General features: G+C 33.2%; 1 protein-coding gene across 1 annotated transcript in view; it reads right to left on the bottom strand.

Annotated features, from left to right (window-relative positions):
• LOC111051252 (MAGUK p55 subfamily member 7) overlaps positions 1 to 18489 on the bottom strand; it is a 40995-nt gene extending 22506 nt beyond the window's left edge. The window contains exons 1-5 of the mRNA XM_039431330.1: positions 18384 to 18489; positions 16960 to 17243; positions 14198 to 14329; positions 4709 to 4876; positions 3262 to 3458 (exon numbers count right to left, since the gene is read on the bottom strand). Coding sequence (XP_039287264.1) covers positions 3262 to 3458; positions 4709 to 4876; positions 14198 to 14329; positions 16960 to 17243; positions 18384 to 18423 — 821 coding nt within the window. The 5' untranslated portion in view covers positions 18424 to 18489. The remainder of the gene's footprint in view (positions 1 to 3261; positions 3459 to 4708; positions 4877 to 14197; positions 14330 to 16959; positions 17244 to 18383) is intronic.
• Positions 18490 to 20154: the final 1665 nt, after the last annotated feature.

The raw sequence follows: 20154 nt of genomic DNA on the forward strand, positions 1-20154 counted from the left end.
GACATGCAAGATTTCTGTTTCTGCTTTACAATAATTATCAAAACAATTGAATAATACAAGTATTTTGCCATATAAAAGCAAAAACCCCACCTCCTAACCTTCCCTTTCAAATCCTTAAGGTTTCTTCATCTTCTAGGTCGTGTTTATATTTTGTAGTTTGGCTATACATCAGCTTGTGAATTTCGGGGATGAGATATTTTGATTCTCGTAGAACATGTGCTCGATACCAGCATTATGTTCAGTGCATTTATATGAATGAAATTCTTCGGATTTATTGGGATCGGTTTATCGGATTATTGCAATGCATTGGTTTATCAAGATTTTTTATGGGTTAATCTGAAATTATAATAGTATAACGTTGTCTACTAACGCTTTTCCAGCTTATTAACTTTTTCGTGTCACGTTTTTAGATTCTTGAAAAACTTTCAACTTAACTTTATTCACACAAGTTGAATGAACTTGAAGTATTTAACAACATCATTAGAATCAGTGATTCAATCGCTATAAGTATGGAGAATTTTTAAGTTCTAGGTCAATCTTGAGGGGATTAAACGACGATGTATTTGAAGATACAGTGAATAAACTGTATGCTCAGTGTGGTTATTCTATCACTTTTTTACTACACGTGACGTCACGCTGGCGTTTCCCCCACCACTTCGAATCTTTCACCTGTGAGTGATCAACCTTCTGTCTACCAACGTTGATATTGATTGGCTTTGAATTGTAAAATAAATTGTTCCGACAGAATAATAATATTTAGATTCCAACAAGGAACTGAATTGTTGATTCTTAAGGTGCGTACAGATATACGCGCCGCGAACATGAGCAATTCACTTTTAATCAGCTGACTATATCTGTATTTTAACAGAAACGGTAAGATTCAGATATAAAAAAGCTTGTCATCAGCTGATTAAAAGTGAATTGTCCATGTTCGCGGTGCGTACAGACTTTCGCTCTGCTCCGCAACCGAACGTCACTCCAGCAGAGCGATTGATGATCGACCGGGGAGCAACAGTGGTTCGAGCGAGGAACGCAGAAGATCTAACATCTTCCGTAAAGTTCATGATGGGTGCGTGGGCGGAGCGACTGTGGTTCGATGGAGGAAAGAGGGCGGTTCGAGGGCGGAGCGTGCTCGGTGCGGGTTGGAAGTGCGTATATGTGTACGCACCTTTAGATTTAATTGATCGGGAACTTAAAACTCTTTTTGAAGTTGGCCTCGCATATTTCTGTCTTGTCTCAATGCCTTATGAATCATAATCCTCAAGTTACAAGAATAAGAACAATTTTTAATAATAGATAAATGAAATAAAGCATTTATTATTGAAATTTCATTATTAAAAAATTAAAAACCTGAATTCACATATTATCTGAACTAGAATATTGTTTTTAAAACGCATAATTTTGTTACGAGCAAATTGAATTAGATTGGATTTTCAAATGTCCTGTCATAAAGACCCCATAAAATGGCCGCTCCATAAGGAACACGTGTGTCATGACCTGTATTTATGGACCTTGATTGGATCAAGTGAGGTATCTCGTGAATGAATAGAGATTTGAATGAACTTTTGTAATTCGTGAGAAATAATTAGTTGGGTGTCACTGAATTGAAATGCACAAGAACATCAACATATCTTATATTAGGTAGCGTTTCTGAACCAGTGCAAGAGTTCAAAATTACACAGTTGATATGAAACGTAGAATATTTAAAATATATTGTGATTGGATTTCTGGAACAATGGAAGGACCTTGAATCTCACAAATAAATAATCAAGAATATTCAAGATAGTCAACCATTTGAATGAGAACTTCCCAAGCTCATGGAAGTGCTCAAAATCATAAAATCAATCTAGAATGTTCAAAACTGTAATTCCAATGTAATTCCAAATTGTTCTAATGATTGTGTGCCAATGAAATGAGATAATTTTAAGCAACGTTTTATATGAGTGCGTCTTGGTCAATGGGGCTCAAAATGACACATTTGATCTCAATGTTTCAAATTATCGACTTCTGATCAATTTTCTTCGATTTCCAAAATTATCTACTTTTTATAGATACCTGAACCAATGAGAGAGTTTAACTCTCTGATTGGATGAAAAATAGATCCTGACAAAATTAATTCAGTTCAAACACTATTGCTTGAATAAAATATTATTCTAGTAATTTACTAGATAGTAATATAATAATAAAATAATAATCCAACCATAGTTGACTGGGTATTTTTCCACCTTTCTTTCTTTTCAGCACACCCCACCATGAAGCCTGTTTTTGTATTTTATTGGAAATTTATTTTTGATTGTGATTTTTTGTATTTTGATTTCTTTTATGTATATTGTGTTGAATTGAATATAGTTATTTGTGCAACTAGTGCGCAAAGTGACAGTTTGCTGCACCGAAAGAAAAGTTTACGCCCGAGCCGTAGGCGAGGGCGGAATGGTTTCTTGAGTGCAGCAGAGGAACTTTGCGCACGTATTTCACATTAAGTTTTTCCTACAGTTACCATTGAATATGAAAAGTGGGTAATTATGGGTAAAATTGCCTGAATAATGTATGTGTGTTTGAATGGCGAGGCGGCTGTGTGCTGTGTGTGTGGGTGGCACTGTGCTGTCGCTGTCCTTGGTTATAATATATAACTAATAATTAGCGCGTTGTGCTTGGTTGCACCTCTGCTCACTATAGCAGCCACAGCAGTCACTGTTACCAACTTCATTTTGATTTTGCTGCACTGTTGCTCCATATAACCTACTAAGTATTTTGCGTTGCCATGTTGCAAATCTGGAGTGCAGAAAAATTTTTCCCGCACTAGAGCGGAAAAGTGATTCTTTGCGTTCTGTAATCAGTGCAGCAATGGCCACTTTTCAACGTAACTGTAGGAAAAAATTATTCTAGTAATTATATTGTTTTATTTGAAAGAAAAACGTGTCATGGACTCACCAGTAAGTCACATTTCAACTTAGTATCATAGTATCATCTAACTAATACTAACATTAAGTAGAGTAGCATTGTAAATAACATTATATAGTAATAACATTATATCAGTTTCATGAAATCGATTTAGCTCTAAGACTTTAAAGAGAATAATTCATTGTAACCAAACTCAATAAATCTGTTGTATGAATTAGAATAGGAACTGTTTTGGACATAAACCTTTGGTAATTTTCTGAAACTTGTGTAAATCTAAATAACTGAATTAAATAAATACATAAAACATACATTAGTAATTTTGAACGTTTTGTATGATGGCAAAAAGTGTTAGTGACGTACCAGTAGGCATCATCCTGGCTGACAATATGTAGTACATCGCCCTTGACAAAGTCCAATCCCGCCTCTTTGCAGGGGATGTAGGGATCGCCATAGGCTGAGTAATCGAAATGCGCTCTCACTCGCACCTTGCTCTCTCGAATGCCTCCTTTTCCCTCTGCTGGTATCAGCTTGAACGTTATTGTGCCCTCCGAAGCTTGCTGCAAAACAAACCAAAAATAATGATTTGCTCAGAGTCCTATTTATTATACTGACTAAATTTTTTTACTTCAATTTTCTGTCTTGTATTAAAAATTTTTGTAAGTTGGCATCCACCAAAAAACATACGGGCCTGGCAGGACTCTCAATTGTTTTGAATTATGAATGAACAAATTCTGATTAGGTTAGATTGAATTAACTCTTCCCTGATTATCTTATTTCTTAGAATATGACGAAGATCGAGTGATTTCAATAGAACAACTTATAAATCTTGAAATAAAATTTAGTCATCAATAGAAAATTAACAGATAGATGTGATAGATAATTAAGGAACTGAAAATAGAAGAACTAAGCAATCTCAATGAATAAACCAAGACCAATTGAGCAATCTAAATGAAAAATTGGAGGATATTTACAGTGGAATTGAAAGATCTCTACAGTGAAAAATGAGAAATCTTCATGGTGAAATTGAAAGATATTTTTAGTGGAATTGAGAGACCAATCTTGATGAATAGTGATTTTGAAATAATCATCATTAATCATAAAAGTGAAGTTATCTTATTTTTAAATTTTATGTTTCGATTGTGATGTTTTTTTACATTAAAATGACATTTTGCTGCATATTCCTCCAATTCCACCTAAAAATGCTTCAGTGGTGGGATTTTTTTGGACGGATCGTCAGGAAAACTCTCCTTTTCAAGAAACCCCACAATTTATCCCTGTTTTGGGAAATAGCGCAGCATTCATAGCAACTCTTGTAGTGCTGCAATGTTGTTTATGACTGGAAAAGCCACACTGTTCCATTCAGAATTCTGGAATAAGAGCTAAGCCACACCCAAATCTACGAGATCTATACGAATTTGATGGAATACTAGTCGATACACTGCAAAATGTCATGGTAAAGTTGAAAATGCATAGATTTCTATGGAAGACATTCTGCTGAAGTTATATTAAAAAAATATGCTTTCATTTATTGTACAGTAAATGTACAAAAGTGAATGTAGATGCTACCTTTTTTATATATTCATTACCATTGAAGAAAAAATTCTTAAAGAATTCGTCACTTGATAAAATATTTCAGTTTCACTGAATGACCCTGTATTTCGAATAATTTTGGACTCGGAAAACAGCAGTCATTCGACCAGTTTCAAAAAACTGTTTTGGACTCAGATGGGGAACAGTAGGCCTACTCATCAGTGAACTATTTTTTAAAACAGCAGACTTAAAACAAACATAGAAACGGGTGAATTACCAGTATTTTGAGAACATCGTTGGGCGTTTTGCCCTCAACATTGATGTTGTTGACCTCGACCACCTCGTCCCCGACATGAATCAGCCCCGACCGATCGGCCGCACCTCCATGCATCACGCGCGCTATCACTATTTTGCCCGTCTCCTCGTCTGTCTTGATTGTCGCTCCCTGCAACAAACACAACCACATTCAATCAACAACAAAGATTAGATTGATATTATCCAATAAAAATTGTATTTAGACCAAACATTGTTTTCTATTTGTTTATTTATCTCACACAGTCACAACATCTAATAAATGATTGGGAGAGAATCAACAGAATAAACCTACTAGTGTTTCTCTCCCTAATTTTGATGAGGTCTTATGAGTTTATAAGTAATTAGTTTTTGATAGTCTAAGTGCCGGTTGCACAAAAGCCAGTTAAATCGTGATTAATTTCATAAGAAACAATCAAAGAAGGCTTTTTCAAAAAGAAGGCTTCTCTGATTGGTTTTCGTGAAATTAAACACGATTTAATTGAACCAGCTATTGTGCAACCGGCACTTAGACTATTAAAAACTTATTAATTATAAACTCATTAGACCTATCAAAATTAGGGAGAGAAAAACTAGTAGGTTTATTCTGTTGATTCTCTCCCAATCATTTATTAGATGTTGTGACAGTGTGAGATAAATAAACAAATAGAAAACAATGTTTCAATGAAACTTGTAATAATACATTAAACACAATTACAACATAACTGAATTGATGGCCGCGTGACCACACCTCTTTCTATAGACCTTGAGTTTGATTATACTAGGCCTATCTAGATCAGTGGATACCATGTTTTCATGAATTAATTTGTATCTGCCTATAGAATAGTTTCATAATTCGTAATAAAGTTTTTCAGCTTTCAGTGGAAAAAAACTTGAAAATAAGATGTGGAACTGACTGAAATGAGTGAAGTAATTGATTTTTTCGGGCCTATTGCATTTTTACCCGGGCCTAAATCTTAAAAAATAATGCCATAGAAAGAGTTTTGTCAGTTGAAAATCTCATTTTGTACATTAAGTAAAAACGGGATAACGTACTATCAAATGCCTGAATAGTTTCAATTTTGAATGCAATGAACTTTTTGAATGTACAAAACTTTCTTACTCAACTTACTTACTCCCAGGTCCATCTATACTCGTATCTAAGTGAGTCAAGAAATACATATTATTGAATAACAAAATACATTATTAATTGCTAAGTAAGATTAACGATGTGAATAGGAGATTCTTGAAGACCTCTACATATATAGTGAGTTGCAGTGATGTCATAATCAATTATCTTAAAAAAAATCTACATAGCTACATGTACCATGCGTTCAACTAATGATTTAAACGCAAATATTGTGAAATAAGAAACAGCTCTAAATTTACACAGATGAGATGAGTTGAGTGTCAACTACAGATTCAACTAATTTGAAGCGATTTAGGTGAAATTGATGAATCTAATTTTTGGAGTGAAGAATGTTTATTCCATCAGCTAATGAGATTATTTGTAAAAAAATCTAGAAAGAATAAAAGATGAGGAAGAGACAGTGGACTGCATACATTTATACCAATTTGGGAAGAGTATTAGCACAGCCACCTCTAATACAAGGCCCTGGCCTACGATATTGCAACGTCGCAGCGGAGGCCCAGAATCTAAACATTATTAGTGAAAAAGATTTGAAAAAATACCAGCTGATCTTTTTCACCAATCATGTATAAAGGTGCGTACAGATTTACGTGCCGCAAACATTAGCAATTCACTTTTAATCAGCTGATGCCAAGCTTTTTATATCTGTATCTTACCGTTTCTGTACAAATACAGATATAGTCAGCTGATTAAAAGAGAATTGCTCATGTTCGCGGCGCGTAAATGTAAATCTGTACGCACCTTTAGATTCTAGGCCTACACTGCGACATTGCAATACCGTAGGCCAGGGCCTTGTATTAGAGGTGGCTATGATATTAGACATTTCAAAAGGCTATTACACGATCAGATAATGATGAGTGATAGATGGGAGTACAGTTTGTCTACTTGATTTCATGTAATGTATCTATAGTGGTGAGTAATAATATTTGAGAAATTTTATCACTATTGGGACTTTCATAGTTCAGGAGGAAGTGTTACGTGGAGAAAACAACAAAATGGAGGCATGAATAAAGATAGTATTCATAAAATCACTTCACTTATGTGGGTTATTTATTCAAATTAATAAAAACAATATAAAACCTAAGAAATTGTCAAAAACCACAGATTTATTGATAGTTAGAAAGACCGGTTTCGGTTATTAAACCATTGTCAATCTCTGATAAACTTCTAATAAAGTTTATCAGAGATTGATAATGGTGTAATAACCGACAACGGTCTTTCTAAGTTTCAATAAATCTGTGGTTTTTTGACAATTTCTTAGTCTTTTTCATTCAATATGAATAATTACCACAATATCACTTCTCAACTACACAAAAAAAAAATAAAAACCTTTAAAGTACCCTTTAAAGTTTTTAATAAAGGGCAATAAAAGTTTTTATATTGTTTTTATCAATTTAGATAGTATTCAATCTGAATTCTACAAGGTTTTAAATAGAATATGTTCTTGATAGATGATGATTCTGTAGGACAAATAGTTTGCGCTCAACGAAGGTATTATATGTTACAATACTGGTAATAGTTTGAACCCGTAAGAAGTCAATGAATAGAGCACTACAAGATGAAATAATAGCTAAAAATGATGAGACAGGAAGAGATCATAATAATTATACATTGGAAAAACAGATATGACAAGAAGCAGAGATAGATCGGTTTAATGATATCGACAGATAAATACAGGACAAGAAAATCGGTTCTCAATTTTCATTTTGATGAAATGTTTTAGTTAATAGACAGTATATTTAGTTTATATATAGTTTAAAGACAGGTAATATTTTTTTAGACAGTACAAGAAGATGATCTAGATGAAACACATGAAACAGTTTTGAGATTAAGGCGATGCGTTTAGCATGCTTGCTTTGTGGGGTAAGGGAGTTTTGCAAAATTTGCAAATAGGGTAGAAATTCTTCTCTACCAAGAGGTGTAGTTTTTACTCACCACAATGGGTTCTGCGCTCTGAGCTCCGGTCTGATAGCATTACATAAATGAAAGCTCAGTCAGTGCACAACAATTTGCAAAATTTTCAAAAATAATCGAATGTAAATTAACGAGTTTAATAAAACGATTGCCGTATTATAAAAAATACCTGTTGACAATTTAAAAGAGGAAGGTTTCCCCGCATTGCCACATCATTATAAGCATAACTAGTTCTTATTGTATCAAGTTATGTAAGTAGAAATTAAATTTGTAGTAGTATTATTATCAATGAATAATAATATCAAATTTAGCTGAAAAATATTTACATGAACTGTTCTAGTCAATTATCAGGTAAATATTCAATTTATCTAGTCAATTATCAGTCAATATTCAACTAAGCCTGCTACTATAATATCTAGCAAATCTTTGTATTTTCATTTTTGAATAGGGTGGTATTTTTGTTGTTTGTATTATTTATTATTGCATAAGTTCGTATTATTTTTATCATATTTTTCTTTTTTCATTTGTATCTGTACAATTTTTATTGTTAAGGACACATATTTGGGGAAACTCGTTGTCTCCATTGAGAATAAATAAATACAAACCGTATTGGGTCAATCATAAAATTGAGGTATTTATAAGTAAAATCAACAATAATTTCGTATTAACTGAACAAATCAATGGGCTTCTGTATCAAGTTAAATACAAGGTATTATTTAAGATCAATTAAGAATTTGAGACGTTTCTATAAGTAGAGCCTAGAAATATTTATATCGACATTTTTCAATTTTCGAACACTTTCACTCAATTATAATACTTCTGGGTCAACGAGGTCGAATACGGTACATACTGTATTAGGTGAACTGAAAATCTGATCTATTCATTGAGTTAAGTCTATAAGAATTTTGGATGAATGACCAATTTTCTTTTATTTTTGTTTGGCCTAATGGACTACCTAATAAATTAAATATGTTTCTGTATTAAGCCAAATACTGGATTAGCTCAACTGAGAATGTAATAAGTAATATCTACAAAAACTTTGTATGAGATATTCGAATTCTAAAAATATTCAATGAGATATTTGATTTCTGAAAATATTCAATAAACTGTATCTTCTGCTATTCTTTTTGATATTTTGATATCTTCCTAGATATTAGGTCTTACCTAAGATTAGGTTACCTTAGATAATTAGGTATACGCACAGGTTTTACCTGGTAGGCTACTCCTTAAAAATAGATGACATAAAAAATATACTGCAATTTTGGGAGTATTTTTATATATTTAATACTGTAGTACTTTTCTTGTATTACTTTCAGATGTTATATTATATTATTATAATTGTGTATGCTTTTTGAGAAATAAATTTGAATTTGAATTCTTTTTGGAATATTGAGGAAATACCAATAAATAACACATTAGGATGATCAGTGCAATCAATAATTGTGCATTATATAAAACTGTGAACAAGGTGTTAGCCTTCTTACTTGAAGGAAAAATACGAGATCTAAATTTTTTGAACAGTTACTAACAACTCTATATTCTGTGAAAATTCGATATTACATTAGAATTCATCGACTAACCGATACAAAAGGATGATACTACATCCTTCAGAAGAAATTGCAATATCAATGGCTACTGAAATAGATCTAGTGTGAGCTTGTGTCGGTACAATTCCATATTAAACCACGTTTTCATACAAATTATTTTCTAAAAATATATGAGGAAGAAAATATATTCAATATATATAATTATATAAGTGTGAGGAAGAAGAGCTACATTAGTGAACTATTTAGAGAGTAAAATAATCAAAATTTCAACCTTCAACACATAACTCTCACTAAATTATTGCCAACCGAAAAGCTAAATAGCTAGTAATTCAGTACTGATAGTAATAACCCATGAATTATTGAAATTTGAAATGATAATGTGATTGGAGTGCGAGCTTAATATGATATCTATAATCATCTATCTAACATGTAGGCAATATTCTACTAATTTTCATCTGGATTTATACTATCTCAATTCTAGAATTTCTATAAATTATTTGATGAATTAATTCTAAGAGCCATTTTCTAAAACAAATATATAAAGACTGAATATTTAGAATATGAAAAATTGTTATAAAAATCTTCAAAAATATCCTTGTCTTGTGTTAATAAAAATTATCTATCATTCTATTTTTGAACGGCCAATCATATAAATTGAATGAATCACTTCAATAATCTGATGAATGCTACTGCAACTGAAAGAAAGAAGCCCTCTTCTTTTTTCTCTGCAGTATAACAGAAGACAAAACATCAGCACAGTTGATTACTTGAATTGGATAATAATTGAGACAGGAGTCGATGTCCCCTTTTAAGCTGGCAAGTATTCAAGTGCATAATTATGACTTCTTTCCAGTTCAAACGAGTCAAATTTCTCCCAGCCACCAAAACTAAAGCAACTCAACTAACATATGATGCAATATGTAACGTTCTAATATGCATGATACAATAGGTGGATAATGGATGAGGAGTTTGATTTGTTTAAAACTATTTCATCTGCTAATAAAATATATTTTCTAATTTTTTTCTTTTCACATTACAGTAGTGAGTTTCGAATGATGTACTATTCATACTGTATTTTATAGTTTCATCTATTTATAATTTTCTATTTTCATGTATTTACGATTGATCTTTTTCATAAAATTCAATTAATACTTTCTTCTACCACTAAAACTAGATGTAGTTTAATATTATTTAATTGACGTGTCATACACTGTTAGAGCTATGCTCATATATAGTTTCACATGACAAAATAATAATAATTCTATTTGAATTTGAAATTTCAATTGTCTATGTTGTCATTACATTTAATATAATAGAGTCTATGATATTAAGGGCCCTTTGCCATAGCCTACTATAGATAGATCTGAAGTAAGCCATGCCTTTGCACAGTGACAGTTTAAACTAAATTCCATTTTAAACTGGATTAAATCCGTATTAAGTAGTGTTTGTTATAATGTGTTTCATTTTGAGTTCAAGCCACCAGCTGATTAAATTCAGTTTAAGCTTTGACTGTGGAAACGGCCCTAAATGTAATGACAAATTTGTTCGATTTGAAAATAATACTCCTCTACTGCAAAATAGAATGAATTATTATCCCTAACTTCACCAAAGAACGTTTTTCTAATCTAACCACAACTAAGACACGTGAAACCAAATATTTAAATTTGCATGCTAATGGATTTCCAACACTATAACACTTGGGAAGCTATTTATCAGAATATTTAAAACTAAGGAAATTAAATGCTATTAAGACTGCAAATCACAGGAACACTTGGGAAGCTATTTATCAGAATATTTAAAACTATAAAAATGAAATGATATCAAGACTATAAATCACAGGAGAAATTCACTCTCGTAATACTTCAAACTTTACTTTTAGAATACTTTAAACTGCACTCTCTTGATACTACAAACCTCACTCTCTTAAAACTTCACTCTTTAAATTCTAGACAGATAGAATGTAGCATCCAATCACTATCAATCTATTCACGAAGAACTTGTGAATAGATGCTTATTCTAAATACTGAAAAATATAACAATTTTATAAAATGTAAGACATATGGAATGTAAATTCCAATCAATCCATCCATGTAGAACACGTGATTGGATTATTATTTCAAGTACCGAAAAGTAAAAACTGTATATTTGTTCTATAATATATTCATCCGTGATATTTCGATATTATTGACGGTAAAGGATATTTATCTATACATTACATTAGACAATAATTCTCTTCAATGTTTGTTTCCATTAGGAACTGCTTGTTAATCATCACTTTTGAACAATTAAATTACGACATAGCAGTCAGGTATTTATAAATAAAAGCTATATTAGCTTCTACTCACATTTGTGAAGCGCTTTCGGACACTAGGCCCTTCCTCAACACTGGTTGAAACGTCCGTTGTGGATTGTCCACAGCGTGGGTTGTAGGGCACGCTGCTTACTATAGTTTGTGTAAAATAACTTGAGACTTGGCCCTCCATCCCAAGAAATTAAGGGTTGCCAATTCGTGTAAAATTGCAACTTTCTCAAATTTCCAATTCAACGTCAGAATTGGATGTAGAATATCATCCCCGTTATCCTAGTAGTGCTAAAGATCCAGGTTTGAAGGATTAAAAGGAAATTTAACTTTTATGATAAAATTGGAAACATCGCGAAAATTTGTTTTTCTTTTGAATATCACATTTCTCTCAGAATCATGGGGCGTCGTAATGCGTAATAATTCTAAATTAAATTAACGGGGAGAATGTCTCCTGTTATTGGTGTCTAAATAATTTTTATCCGACTTGGAAAAATAATTCAAATTATTTCTGAGAAACTTTCTCGCTTTCACCACCTACTTATCTTTTGAAACGAAAAAGTTTTTAGCATGTCGAAAATTTCATGTTTTCTGCTCGAAATGTCTCGACATTGACGAACATAAACATAAATTAAAAAATAGCTATAGGTCGAATAAAAATGATCCAGACACCAATAGAAAGGAGACATTCTCCCCGTTAATGTGATATAAAATTATCACCCATTACAACGTCTCATGATTATTCTGAGAGAAGTGATATTAAAAAAAAAAATATCGTGATGTTTCCAATTTTACCATGAAAGTTGAATTTCCTTTTGATCTTTCAACCCTGAAACTTTTCTAGCACTACTAGGATATCGGGGATGATATTCTACATCCAATTCTGACGTTGAATTGGAAATTTGATAATGTTGCAATTTTACACGATTTGGCAACCCTGTGATTTCTTGGGATGGAGGGCCAAGTCTCAACTTATTCTACACAAACTATAACTGTGAATTCCACAACGGAAGTGTCAACCAGTGTTGAGGATGGGCCTAGTGTCCGAAAACGCTCCACTAATGTGAGTAGAAGCTGATATAGATTTTATATATAAATATGTGACTGCTATGTCGTAATTTAATTGATCAAAAGACAATAATTATTATTACATTGCATAGCTATACATTGGCATATTGTGCTCTCATAATGCCATAAATTATTAACGACATGTATTTATTAGGCTACTGTTAATAGAATTGTTCTAATCTAGTTGATTGAGGAAATTAATTAATTCATACTATATACAAATACAGCATAACTCCAATTATACGAATTAATGGGGACCGGGACCCATTCGGATAATCAAATATTCGGAGTTTTTTTTAAATTGCTATTGGAGAGAAAAAAGCTGCGATTTGATATTGCACTATTTTTTTTATTGAATCAAATAGAAGAAACATGATATTTTCACATGTTTTAAATATAGATAAAATGTACTTGTATACAAGTTTAGAAATGAAAATCATTGGTTTTTAAACATCTCTGTCAATTTAGGCTTTTTTGGACAACAATTTTTTCTGAAAGTGATTCGGGTAATCGGAGTTCGGATGATTGGAGTTCTACTAATAAAAATATTTTGAAATAGATGACTTACGATTTCACAAAAAATGTTTGATAAATACAACTGAATTGGTTAATGGAAAAATTATATCTTCATCAAAAATATCAACGGCATGATTCTAGAATTTGTTAGAAACATCAAAATTGGATTGGTCTAATAAACAACGAATTATACATAATTATAATTTTTTTCAATGACATAGGAGTTCATTTTTATGTAAATAATATGCAAAGCTACTCAGGTGGTGGAGTTTCCTACTACCTAAAACATGTAAAAAAGTGTTCAAATTAATGTATTAACTATAGTGAGGTTCACGTTATAATGGCAATGGAGAAAGATAGAAGAACAACGTTGCCAATTCTCTGTCTTGTCAATGCATTCTATGGACGGTAACTGATGCAGGCTTATTCATGTAATATTAACTGTTCATCCTCGTTTAAGATAATCATAATTAAATATTTATAAAATAATAATAGGTTAGTCATAATTTATATTTTATCGAGAAATAAACGATATTTTTCAAAGATTGCATAATGAATTTTTATCATCAAGATTAAATACTTCACTAATTGATTATATTTCTACATTGTTAAACGCGATTTGGCAGCAGAAAAAAGCGACAAAGAGATAGCACTAACAGCTTTGTTGAAAGATAGACAAGGATTACAATACAATTGCTAATCAAACTCTGCCATTATAACGTAGACCTCACTATAGCAGCTGTTCAACATTCTTAACGTGAAAGAAACTTAAAGGTCTTGGAATTACAGAGAATTAGATTTTATGTTGTTAAAAAAGTGTTCAAATTGATTCATTAACCAGCAGCTCGTAACGGAACGTGGAATGGGACAGAGTTCTACACTGTCGTATTCCGTCTTATAATGGCAATATTAAGCAATGAATGCTAATTGCACGCTCAATTAACGGTGAATAGTGGACAAAGTAGTGGAGATAACACTCACCAGTGGCTCATTGCTCTTAACTAGCTGAACAATCTTAATTGTTTCCTCATCCTCGTCGACTTCGAGAGGTATTTCAGGCAGACGTGGGAAGTAGTCTTTCTGGGCCACGGCGTCATGTGCACATAGCAGGCCCTGTCAATAATTCAACACAAATTATTAACAAATTGAATTGAATAACATATCAAGATTAAACTCTGAATAAAACAAGGTGAGACTTCCATAAGTGGTTCCCAAACGTTATAATGGGACTATTTTCTGAGTGTGAATAGTCCCATTCGATAATACAATATTTCATTTTATTTGTATTTGTGAATAAATAAGAAATAGCTAATAATAATAAATATCGGGGCACCGAGCTTCGCTCGTTATTTTTATTTATTGATAAACAGAACACAATAATTCTGTAAAATGATCGTGTTCATATTTCACAGCTGGCTATATGTCATCTTATGAATTTCGGGGATGCGATATTTTGATTTTTCACATACTCACTCGCTCACTCACTTTTTTAATATCCACAGCTGTTACAGCCAAGGATGAGTTAACCTTTTAATGTCGTTCAACGAGTTTTCCCAAGGATGAGACCTAGTGCAATCGAATCTTTATATCATAAACCTACTATGTTCTAAATTTCGTGAAAATCGTTAGAGCCGTTTTCGAGATCCGTTAAACATAAATAACCAGATATATAAATACAGAAATTGCTCGCTTAATATAATATAATAATAATAATGATAATAATAATAATATTTTATACCATCACAAATTATAGGTCTATAATAATCCGTTTTCAACTATTTTTGACGACAGTACAGTCTAATTTTTGAATAATAGTTATTAAAAACTATAGTGAGGTCCACTTTATAATGACAGTATTTGTTCAACTTTGGTTTTGCTATCCTTGTCTATCATTCCACAAAGCCGGTGGTACTATCCTTTTCTAGGTCTACAACAATGCCAATTATGTTTTTGACAGCGTAGAAATATAATTTATTAATGCAGAGAATCGGCATCGTTATTCTCCTATCTTGATCCACTGCCATTATAACGTTGTCCTTACTATATTACTAACGTGAAGCACGATCGGATTTTTAAAAAATCCATTTTCAACACTGATAAAATCCGAAAACGCTCCACATGAGTACTAGTTTCTAATAACTATTATTCAAGGTGATGGTTTATTGATCCATTGAGCTGCGATGTATTAACACACTTTTTTCTATGTATACACACGACATGCAGTCAAATATGATTCGGTATGATTTATGGAGGTCTCTGTTTCAAAAACTATCTGTTTCAAAAACTATCTGTTTCAATGTGCCTTTGTTGAATTTGTAGGATAGGACTGCATGTCGTTATTTGACTGCATGTTGTGTGGATTCATAGAGAAAAATCTGGGGTGGCGCACTCACACAACTTTCCTTGCCGTTATGAAAATTAACACCTGACGCTAGTGTTCCCGCGCATCTCAGGTCTACTATTCAAAGATCCAAGCCAGCTGGTGACAGGACAACAACGCTGGAGACACACGAAGTTTGTTATCTCTTCATAGTGAATGATTTAATAGAATCAACAGTTGCCAACAGTTTGCAATTGAAATAATAACATTTTCTTCGATTTCGAGCTTATTTTGAATTTTAGGTGAAAATGTTACAATACATTAATTGTAGAGATTTTCATGCTTAATCTTTTCCACTAGAAATGTTTTGTTTAAATTGTATCTAAAGCCTGATAATTGGGAATCTAAAATCAAACTTTGCATAGATGGGGGGGAGCGCCTGGAATTTTTACAGATATGGGACTAGTGGCAGTTGATAGAGCTTATCAATGACTATTCTAGGTATAAATTTGATCAAAATCGTTGGAGCCGTTTTCGAGAAAATCGCAAAAAACCCTGTTTTTGACAACATTTTCACCATTTTATCCGCCATCTTGAACTGCATTAGATCGAAATTGTTCGTGTCGGATCGTTATATTGTAAGGACCTTAAGTTCCAAGTTTTAAGTCATTCCGTTAATTGGGAGATGAGATATCATGTACACAGACGCACATACACTCAAACACACACACACACACACACACACCAATACTCAAAAACCACTTTTTTGGACTCAGGGGACCTTGAAACGTATACTGCATGTCTGTCCAACATGCCTGTACAGACATTTTATATCTTCGACGAAAGACTTCAAACAAAAATTATTTGAGGTTAGGTTTTTGTGCCTTTGATTCTTTGTTGATTATTTTTTTCTTCTCTGATCAATTTTAGTTAGGCCTAAATTATTTTTGTATTATCATAGCTTGTAATTTTCCTGTGGAAAATTTATTGTTATTGCTTCTTTATTTTTGTTAGAAGCTTTGTCAAACCGATGTCTTTTGGTACGAAGCCTTCCGCGTGAAAGTATTTTTCGTGACATGTCCGTTCCCACAAGTTTGACACACTTGTTCTGTCGTTAGTGACCGGACTTGGAAAATGCTGTTGAAGAGCTGTATTTCGTACGAAGCCTTTGCCAAGACAGGCATGTTTGATGTGTAATATCGTTAGTGGTTGGCCTTAGCTTTATGGTGTGACCTGTGTGGCCATAAAACGATGGTGCTGTACCTTAAATGAATGTATAATTGATAAAATCTGTGTGTTTCATTATGAAACAGTTCAGGACCTCCTAGAGTATCCCCCTTTTATCAATTTTCGAATTTCATTCACTACTGTGGTGGATGACATACAACGTATCTATTAACTGCCATTTGAAAATAACTCCTACCTGCAAATGCGGTGTCTGCAGCAGCAAAAACAGCTGTTTGCAGTCGTTACTGAGACTGATGCGAGGCAGCAGGACATCGAGCGTCTCCAGGGCGACCTGCATCGACGTGGACAGCACCGGCCGGAAGTTGTCGTCGCGGCCGTTGTCGAGGATCTTGTTATGCACCTGGACGAGCGCGTGGAGCTCCCTCGACTGCAGCAGCGAGCTCAGGAAGCCGAACTCCTCCTCCGAGGAGGGCAGCTCCTGGCGCGACTCCTCCAGCGAGGCCAGCAGGCGTGACAGTGCTACAAACAGGACACGCAACATTGAATCGAAGTGCTAAAAACAGTACCATGATTCTAGCTCAATAGCCTATAACGACAGTCATGACAGTGCTAGAAACAGAACAACGAGTCAAAGCAAATCAAAGTCCTAAAATCATCAGTAGGCTACCATGATTCAATATAAAGGCATGCTCTTACAGCGTTGCCAATAGTTGTGACAGTGCTAGAAACTGTACACGCAACATAGAATTAGAGTGTTAAAATTGTACAATGTTTCTGGTTCAATATAATGGCGCTTCTCCTCCAGCGTTGCTAACAGTCGTCACAGTGCTAAAAACAGGACAATGATTCATAGCGAATCGAATAAAGGTGCTAAAAACAGTATCATGATTCAATATGAAGGTGTGCTCTTCCAGCTATGCCAACAGTCGTTACAGTGCTACAATACAAACAGGAAAATAGGATCAAAGTTCTAAATTCAATTCATATTATTTCCACATAAAATTACAAGTTTGTACAAATTACTTAAGTTACAATAAAAATGAATATAAAGATAAATTACATTACTATTTTCTTTTAATTGTAACAGCATTGGAATGTGGAAACCCCCAAGAAGACTATTCGTCTGTGAATGGGGGATAAAAGCACCATGATTCAATATGGGGGCGTGCTCTTCCAGTGTTGCCAACAGTCCTCACAGTGCTACAAACTACAAACGGTACACGTAACATTGAATCAGAGTGCTAAACACAGTACCGGGATTCTAATATATTCAATATAAGAAAAACAGCCTACAGTACAGAGATTCGAAAATGAATGAATAAAATTAACTGTGTAGCCTGAACCATAAATTAGAGAATAGACCTAAGTTTCTAATAGAAGCGACATCTCGCTACCCTCTACCACTAAGTAGCCTAGTCACATTAGTATAGGCCTATATATATATTTTTTAATTCATTGTAATATTAATACTCGGTGTAAATTAAAACTTCGGTAAACTCTGATTATGATTTCTGTTTGTAAATACGGTGCATACTAATTTATTGCATTCTATTAGAATGTGGGTCATAAATTGCTTGATAAGTGGTTGATAGACATAATATTTTCTACCGTACTGAATAGACTAAATTATTGAGCTGAGATCAAATTATTTCTACTTACATGGATCCCAATTTCCATTGGCCATGACTGCTGTCATCATTCCTGGGCTAAGAAAATGCTACTGCGGCAGATAAGTGCGATTATCTGAAGAAAAAAATATCAAAATTAGATAAATAGCAACATTGTAAAAAAGATACGCTAAAACTAGCTTATGTTACTGAAAAACTTCAAATGAAAAAGGCTTACACCTGACGACTGTAGCACACCTTATTATCATCCTGTATCAAGATAATAATATAAAGTAAATTGGAAGAATTAAAGATCTAGGCCCGGTTGCAGGCCCGGCTGTTGTGCAACCGGCACTCAGTAGTTAATTAAATTTGATTTGAAAATTCAATTCATTCTAAAAATAATATTGTACCTATAATATGAGTCACGATATTACATCAATGCAATGAATGATTTACAATAATTATTAGCCTAATAGCTTACATTTTACACCTACACAATATACAATACACACTGTACTCTGAATTTTAACAGCAGAACAGAAACAGCCGATATAGATCCGTTGTCCTTCACTTTGATGTCCACAGCTGCTCAATTTTTCAAAGCTTACGTAGTTGGCCGCCAGGACATGAATGTTTGACAATTTTATTAAAATTCAATAATAAAGTTTGCTAAAAATGATGAAAATTTATTTTTTTATTATGAATATTTAAATAATTGACAAGTTTTTGTTGGTAATGGAATGATTTCCAACAAAATTGAAAACGTATTTCATACGGTTCGGTTGCCTGCTTGTCAAGGCGGTAAATTTAAAAATGTACGCATGACACCAGATGTGCACAAAATTAGGTGAAGAGGTCAATTCATCCAGTATTTCAATTTTAAAGAGTTTCAATTTTAAAGAGTCTGATATGCTCAACAGTATTAATAAATTATATTGCCCAGTTTTGTCGCCTATTTACATACCAAGCATGGAGAGGGATGATATTGTTTAAATTAGCTTACTGTATATTTTTTATTATTGCGGCCTATTGTTAAACTTTCTGGCAGACACCTATTGTTAAGAAATTTAGCTACACGGTACTTCTTTGATTTTTATTAGAATGATATTATCATACCCTGATTATCATTTTCCTTGGGTATTTGAAGTATCCATGACTCTCAATAAGACTTTTATAAAATAGTAAATTTCGCACCTAGAGCAGAAAATGAGATTTTTCCGGCTAGAAATCGGTTTTCAAGTCCGAGGCCGTAGGCCGAGTGGTGCAAACGGGTTTTGCCCGTATTGCAAACGCTATTTTTTGCCACACACAAAAATAAACAATATATAATTATATGAGAATAGTTGTTTACTAAGCACTTCCGAAAGCAGAAGTGGAAGGTGATAGTTCTAGCAAATCTGAGGTAATCTGAATATCAGGAAATTGTCCAAGTATTTTTATTTTTTATTCTGATTTGTCTAAATAACCTAAGAGATGATGTACAATTATGTGGGAGGTTGAGTTTATACTTTTTTATTCTTTCAAATGACAATAAGATGATATTATAAATGTTTTAATTATTGAATAATGAACACAAATAATGAAAAGTTTTTTGATCAGTTTTTTTTTTTTTTTTTTGATAACCTTTCTTAGTTCCACGTTAGCGGCTGGAAAGTGTACTCTTTCCGGACTAGGCCGGAAAGAAACCTGCTTTGACGTCAGACGAGAGTCGTCTGCAAACAATGTCTTTCAGATCTACGTAGGGACTGGAAAACAGCTGCTTTCTGTACAGTGTGGCGAAAAATCTCCAAGAGCCTGCTAGTTTATCTACAATATTCAAT

The sequence above is a fragment of the Nilaparvata lugens genome, chromosome 6 (assembly GCF_014356525.2).
Source record: "Nilaparvata lugens isolate BPH chromosome 6, ASM1435652v1, whole genome shotgun sequence".
Classification (NCBI taxonomy): domain Eukaryota; kingdom Metazoa; phylum Arthropoda; class Insecta; order Hemiptera; family Delphacidae; genus Nilaparvata; species Nilaparvata lugens.